The 7714-nt window shown below is 44.2% G+C and overlaps 1 protein-coding gene across 1 annotated transcript in view; it reads right to left on the bottom strand.

Moving 5' to 3' along the window:
* Positions 1–1762: 1762 nt before the first annotated feature.
* The window catches only part of HAO2 (hydroxyacid oxidase 2), a 32022-nt gene continuing 26070 nt past the window's right edge, over positions 1763–7714 (bottom strand). Inside the window, exons 6-8 of the mRNA XM_044239017.1 lie at positions 6400–6558; positions 5982–6051; positions 1763–2098 (exon numbers count right to left, since the gene is read on the bottom strand). Of these exons, the coding sequence (XP_044094952.1) occupies positions 2043–2098; positions 5982–6051; positions 6400–6558 (285 nt within the window). The 3' untranslated portion in view covers positions 1763–2042. The remainder of the gene's footprint in view (positions 2099–5981; positions 6052–6399; positions 6559–7714) is intronic.

The following is a 7714-nucleotide window of genomic DNA, read 5'->3' as shown; positions in this document are numbered from 1 at the left end:
TAAGGTGTGTGTATGGAAGAGTGTTGTGTAGTTCTATGATTAAGTCACAGTCTTTGGTAAGCCTGTGCCCTTCGACTGTGACATTTACCAATGTTGCTGGGACAGGGTGACTACAGGGGCCTAGAGTTGGGTATCTTGCACCTCCTAGGTCAGTTAGGCTCTGGTAAAACCATAGCAGGTTGGCATCTGGTAAAGAGGTTTCTCTTTGGGTTAGCCTTGTTGAGAACAGAATGTTCTGGTGTATTTCAAAATGATTACTTTTTCCTCCTCCTGCTGGAAGCTCTAGGGAATTATTCTCTGCTATTCACCATGGGATTCTGGTAGCGTTTCTAGAGGTAGAACAAAAGTGTGAGGGTAGGGCCCTCCTATGAGTGGGCCTCCATTTTAACTTTCAGACTTGCTCACAGAGAACCTCTAGCATCTCATCAATTACGGTTTAGGTGTTCTGACCCTGGTGCTGGTTTTCAAGATTTCTGCTTCTGTGTATTCCTGTCTCTCCAATTTTGGGGACAGTGGTTTTCCCTTCTGACCTCACTCTTCTGAGGTATCGAGAGGAATTGTTGATTTTTCAGTTTGTTCAGCTTTTTATTTTGCTGGGATGGACTGGTGACTTCCAAGCTCCTATACTCTGGATTGGGAATCAGAAGTCCCCAAATCATTTATTTTCACAGTGAGAATCCAGGAAGATTAGTATTATTTGATCGATAAAGACAAAGATGTTTTGAGTCTTGCCAAACAGCTTGAGGACAGTGGAGCCGTAGTCTGAGTCCAAGCAACCTGACCCTGGGATGACTCTAAAGCTGATTGTCTTTATCGGAACACAGTGTTTATCTCTTAGGTACCCAATATTCTGTTCAATTGTTGAAAATGTTCTAGTGGAGAAGCTTTCTTTGCCTTCTTTACCCATCCATTCTAATGTAGGACATTTCTAGAGGTCAAAAAGTACCTTCTGAGATTTAATATGTATCTCTTCAGGTGATGGTAGAAATTCCTCTGTCCACACTTCTGAGGCAATGAGAACGGCCCTTTGGTACTATCTTTATGATATTTTTGCATGTTTCCCTTGGAATCTTGCATCTAGTTCTCTGAGTCTGCAGGAAAAGCAACTTAAAAAAATAGTACACATGTGTGTGTACAGTTATTACCAAGAGAGATGTTGACGGAGAACTTGTACTAGATTCTCTAGTACAAGTAAGCTAACATCCTTATCTGTAGACTGGATTGCCTTAATTGGCCATATGCTCTTGTGATTTGTCTCACTCTTACCCCAGACCAATCTGGAATGACATAGTTACGCCCCCAGCTGGTGGTTTCAGGGTTGTAGAGATGACCTGGCCATCAGCACCAAGCCCTGTCTAAATCAGGGTCCTGAGCCTCTTTTCAAAGACCATGATTCTGTGAGGTATCTACTACTGTTTTAAGTGTTCTAACTACATTCGATTTACTTTCCATCTTTCATCTGGTTGGTCTATCTTGTCCTGTTTGATAGACAGCTCTTGAGTATGATTTTTGTTGAGGAATATTTTATATGAATAGCTCTTCTGTTGAGACTACAAATCCTCATAGTTATTTCTTAGAGGTATAGAGGATATATAGGACTCCAAAGCCCATGTTTCAACTGTATTATTTCCCTGTTACCTACAGATTGGAGTATTATTTTGCTGGGAGAATATTTTATATATATAGCCCTTCTGTGCAGGGTGTAAATTCCATTAGTTGGTTCATAGAGATACATAAGATAGGCAAAAAAATTAATCCACTATTTTAGTCATCGTTGATCCACGTTTTTAACATTTTTTCTTTCAGAGCACAGTTTTAAGCAAGAGCATCTAACAAGTAGTGAGGCAAAGAAGAGCATGTCACATTTGAGGACGAGGAGGGGTTTGGAGGGCCTGAAGCAAATAAGGGGTAGAATGATCGAAGATGCAGGGGATGAGCCTCTGGACAGGATGGGGCCAAGGCAGGAGGACATCACACACCATGCTTTGGGCTTGTCTCCCCCTGTGGGCAATCTCAGCAGTCTGGTCATTAGCCCTTTTTCTTTACAACCTGGAGAACTGGACCAGATCCTGATTGATTTCAGCAACTGACCGGCAACCTAAAAGAATAGTTAACGAGTTTATTTCTTTAAAACACCAGTAACCCACTCATTCATGGATAAGGGGATGATCCAATGGGAACAAGCCTGACTTGAAGTGCTCACCCTGAAAAAACATTATGGATACCAGATGAATATGTGATTCTGACTGCCTTGAAAATTACTTTATGAGTCTGTGCCCGAGTCCTCTATCAACACAGCCATGCCAAAATGGCATAGTAAAAATATAGAAACATTATTTTAGCATTTGAAAAATCTATTCATATGTGCCATAGATATACTTGGCCTTTATCTGAGTGCTGATAAAGCTCAGGGATCTAGGAAGTATGTGTCAGGGAAAAATATGAATCGGGAGTAAGAGATGGGATGAGTATTTCATACAGTGGTTGCCTTCTAAGGGAAAGTGCTGCAAAAGGTAACATTTTTTTTAGTGCAGGATCTTAATTAAAATGCAAAATTAGAACTGTAGCTGAGATTAGATGCAGGGATTAAAGAGAGTGACGTCGGATAAGAAGCACAAAGAGGAAGGAGGAAGGGGGTAGTCCATTGGTACAGACTGGAGAGTTGTGACCTTGAGTAGATGGGAAATCCCCAGTCACGGTAAGTTAGAAAGACTTAAGTGCCACAATGTGCAATGATTAATTCAAAGTTTATTCCACATGTACGATGTGTGCACCTGCACATCCCAAAACACAACTTTAGCAAAATGTATTACTTGCCAAAATATAACTCATGAGGGTTCTTTCCCCTTCTAAAAACCACACCTGGGTCCATTGCAAGGGACAGAAATGGCAGGCATGGGATGTGTAAGTAACCCACAGACTGAACTCATTCAGCAGAAGCAAGAATTTGGTGCCAGAGGTGGCTTTCCTCAGAATGGACAGTGGTCTTAAAAACTTTGGTTTTCCCCAGGGCAGAGTATAGGAGGTCTTCACAGGAGGCAGATCTATTCAAGGAGCACAGAGAAGACCAAAACATGATCTTGGGTTCTATACTGTAATAAAAATTGGGACGCCTGGGTGGCTCAGTTGGTTAAGCAGCTGCCTTCGGCTCAGGTCATGATCCCAGGGTCCTGGGATCGAGTCCCACATCGTGCTCCTTGCTCGGCAGGGAGCCTGCTTCTCCCTCTGACCCTGCCTGCCACTCTGTCTGCCTGTGCTCGCTCTCACTCTCTCTCTCTCTGACAAATAAATAAAACAAATAAAATCTTCTTAAAAAAATAATATTTAGACGATGTAAAAATGTCTCACTAGTTGACTCAAAATATCTCCCTTTTGAGACCTTTGGACACATAAACCTTGGTAATGTTTCTGTACTTACTTGCCTTTCATCAGATTGGCTTCGGGGTCTCCTGCAGTCCCAAGGGCACTGCCCTGCCCTTGGCAGAGGCTCAGTGGAAGTTTGAGAGAGAATGCGTATTTATAATTTTTTCATTACTATAAATTAGGAGGATACTTACACTAACATGTTTTGGCTACTTTCAAGTGAAGTGGGTAATTCCAAACAATAAACCTCAAGAAGGTTCATATACTTTTTAATTCAGCCTCCTCCCCTTATGAAGGCTAGGGCTTTAGTGAGGTACCTGCAGCTTCTGTTGACCTGGTTTGTATGTGGACATTTTTCAAGACCTGATTTTTAAATTTTTAAAATTGATGATTTTAGCCTTCCTATAAGTATAATTTCCGCAATTGGTTTCACAGAAAAACCATGACTTTTTAAGCTGATTTTGCTTTCAGCAATAGTACAAATAGAGGTTCCTCCTAGGGCTGTGATGTTACAGGGTCATGAGGGGAAAATGTCATACATCTTCAGGGAAATTTGGAGAGAGAAACGATATTAATGGATTCCTCTTGGGTGCTGATTTTGTGTCAGGCATCTTATGTGCATTGTGTGTGGAAGGGATAAGGGGTGACAGAATCTTGGGGCTTTCATGCTCTGATTTTGCATTTTAGTGAGTTCCACCAAAAGCCCAAGCCCCCCTTCCAACCGCCAGAAATCCCTTCTTCCCAAGGACTAGACTGGGGGAGAGACTCTTATGCAAAGGACGCCAACCGATGCCCTGCTTCCTGAGTTTCCTATTCTTTCTCATTGCTGTGAGAAAGACCCGTGTTTGGTTGTGATTACTCATTTTTCTCTCTTTGCATTTAAAAAAACACATTCTCATTGTACAACAGTTAGAAGAAGGGGAGTATAAACTGTCAGCCCTAAATGGGCTCACAATTCTGTTTTTTTCTCTGCCCCTTTTAAAAAAGGACACTCTCTACTCTACTTCAGAAGGAGATTTTCCAACCACTATTTCTACCCCAGCAATTGTTAAGTGTTAACATTTGGTAAAGTAAAAAAGCTTTGTTATTGTGAATTCCCCCAACAGGCTTCTGTTAAAAGAGGATCAGACATCATTTCTCAAAGATGGGAGAAAATATTTGGGGCAGCAGGAGAAGTCATCTCAACCTCCTGGAATTTGCAGAAGCACACGGGTCTACCCATCCTACACCCCTCTCCCTCCCAGGGGCAAAACACACCAATATGATATCTGTTCATGCTCATGCCCTCCTTTCCATTATGGGAGAGCCTTGGGGATACCAGGTCATTTACTAACTTATCTTCATTGACTCTGAAGAGTATGGCTCTTATCCAAAGCTGATGGTCCTTGTCCTCCATGCCTTGATCTATCCAGCTCCCCCCTTTTTTTCTTTAATTAATCTGCTCAGTGGGAAGGACGCTGGTGCTGGCACTAATGCTGATCTAAGGTTTCTAACTTGTATTACTCAAGCCCAAAAGTTTGAATCTGCAGCCCCAGTGGACACTACAAAGATAATTTAGACATTGAGTATAAGACTCTTGTCTAAATATCAGACCGAAGCCAGACTTGAGAAGAACCTGAACATCTTGTCTTGGGCTCAGCACATAACCAATGCTCTGTAACGTTTATGGAAATAAGTTAATGGCATAAAGATAATCTTGATTCCACATTGGAGCTCTTGATTCATTATTTCCTTACTTCTGGAGAAGGTGTTTGTTATTACCAAATTTTAGAACTGGGGAGGGAACGGACATCTCAGTGGGGTTCATCTTGTCTGTCCTTTCATGTTGTGGTCAGTTAGATCTACAGCAGACAAAGACAAGCAGAGATAGAGCCATTGGCCACTGGCATTTGGGTAGAGCAGCTCTTTTCTATGAGGCTGCTCCAGGCATGTTAGGACAGTTAGCCTCTGAGCACTAAGTACCAGAAGTATCCATCCTTCAATCTTTGCACCAACTGAAAAAAATATGAACTTGGAAATCTAAACCAAATCTTCCTAAGGAAGGCAATCATCGACGATCTTAGTTGAGAACTACTATTTTCTAGGTCATCAGGATCCCAGGCTTTGCTAAAAACGTATAAATTTTTAGGAGCACTGCTTTATAATAACTTATTTTTTGACTGAAGTCCACCAGCATGTAACTTCCAGATGTTCACATTTCTGTGGCCGGGGTTACACAGGACGGTACTTCTCCTGCTCCCCGCTTCTCTCCTCCTGTTGTGTCTGTCTCCCCACTTCCTCCACACCCCCCCTTGCCATAATCCCTCAACTCCTCACAGCCCATGAATATGAAAAGATGACCCACAGAACCACACCCAACAAACTTGCTTGTGTGATCTGAGCAGGCTGGAGCATAAAGGGACCCTCTTTCCCATCATCTGAAATTTCATTTGCTTTCATGGCAAAGGAATCACTTTTGGAGTTTGTGTTCCATCTCCGTCTGAGGCCTCTCTTCCCTCCTCTCTCTTCTGGGCAGTCACTGGGCTGGGGAAGGGTAGCTAGAAGGAGGGGCTGCCGCTCCTCTTCTGTATCCCTCATGCCTTCAGCTCCAAGGCAGGAAAAGAATTGTGAAAACTTACCTGTGAGACTCATGGAAGTGTGGAATTCATTTTTTATAAGGTTCAAAACTTCCTCAACTCCATGTTCACCCTGCTTCCAAGATGGGGGTTGGGGAGAGACAAAAAGAAGCATGAAGGACATTCTGCGCAGATGCTGAGTATTGGTTCTAGGTATGCTCTCCGCTGCAGCGGGGAGGACAAGGGTGTCTGTGAAATTGGAACTATGCTGGGAAGACAGGGAGGCAAAGAGGAAAAGATGGGAGTGAGGGGGCCTGAGAATGTGCAGCGTGCTGCCAAGGAAGCAGGAGATGTGGGCAAGGGGGGAGCTGTCCCTCAGGGATCTGTGGCACTTGGAATCAGCTCAGCTTGGATGGCAAACCACAGTAAAGCATGTGGGCAAATGAGAAGCCCAGTATCTTTCCGCTGGTTTACCTCTCACCTTATAGGCAAGACCCCACAGGATTGGTCTCCCTAGAAACACACACTTAGCCCCAAGGGCCAGAGCCTTGAGCACGTCGTTGCCAGTTCGGATCCCACCATCCAGGTACACCTCCATTTTCCCTTTCACAGCGGCCACCACTTCTGTCAAGGCATCAATCTGAGAAAGAGACATGCATGGCTTGAGGGACTTCCGTTTTCACTTTCAGGGATCATGGGGCAGAGGGCCCCCTCAGTGTGAGTTAGGAATAGGAAGTCTGGGTGTTGGTGCTGCCTATGAGATTTTTCCCCCTCCCATGCTTGACACATGATCCCCCTGCCCTACCAGAACAATGCAGCTACATTCCTGAGCCCCAAGGACTTCTTTTTAATTTTTAAAACTAATTAATTAATTTATTTATTTGAGAGAAACTATACACATGAGCAGGAAGGGGGCAGAGGAGAGGGAGAAGCAGGCTCCCCGCTGAGCAGGGAGCCCCATATGATGTGGGGGCTCTATTCCAGGACACTGGGATCATGGCCTGAGTGGAAGACAGATGCTTAAACAGCCCCCCCCCCAGGTGCCCTGGGAGTCCAGGGACTTTCTGCAGTCTCTCCCTCATGCCATTTTCTTCCTTGACAGAGTGCAGCTTCTCTCTAACTCACTTGTTTGACTGTCTACAGCTTGGAAGAAACTCTTGGTTCCTCTTCATCCTAAAAGGGATATTTTCCATTTATGGCATTCACTTTAATGTTCTTTTGAAAGTACATTTTATTTTCTCCTGCCTTCTCTGTTTCCAGGGTGGCACAGCTAGGAATATTCTCCATTGCTAAGGCCCTGAGTCTTTTTGGCAAAGCAAATGTGTCCAGACCACAGCGTGTTTTGTGTAACTGGGTTGCACATTGCTCCTTACACACCACATCTGAACAACTTGCTCCTGACTCCTGTGTGGGTTATCTGAGACGTGGGTTGGTAATGCAAGCATCAGTGCTGTTGAGGCAGGGTTGAAGACTCTGAAAGGCGAAACAAAAGCAGCTTACCACTTGGCCTGGTTTCTCCCCAGACTTTCTCTCACCTTGCCTCCCCAGTTCCAGGCTCTGCAGCTACGAAGCCTTGCCAACCCACAGTGCCCCAGACTGAGCCTAAGCCTGAGCACCTCCAAGTCTAAGAGGAGGGGTGACAGCAGAGTCTGGGAGCAGGGTCCTTGAGGACAGAGTTCTGGAACTGCCTCTGGGCTCCTGTTCTATGTCTCTTGGACAGACAAATGGAAAGGAGGCAAAACTGGGCCCTGGGGTGCTTCTGCTGCAGAAGAAATCAATGGGAATTCTATCTCAAT

The sequence above is a fragment of the Neovison vison genome, chromosome 2 (assembly GCF_020171115.1).
Source record: "Neovison vison isolate M4711 chromosome 2, ASM_NN_V1, whole genome shotgun sequence".
NCBI classification, from domain to species: domain Eukaryota; kingdom Metazoa; phylum Chordata; class Mammalia; order Carnivora; family Mustelidae; genus Neogale; species Neogale vison.
The sequence above is the reverse complement of the archived record's forward strand: the minus strand, read 5'-3'. Positions and strand labels throughout refer to the sequence as shown.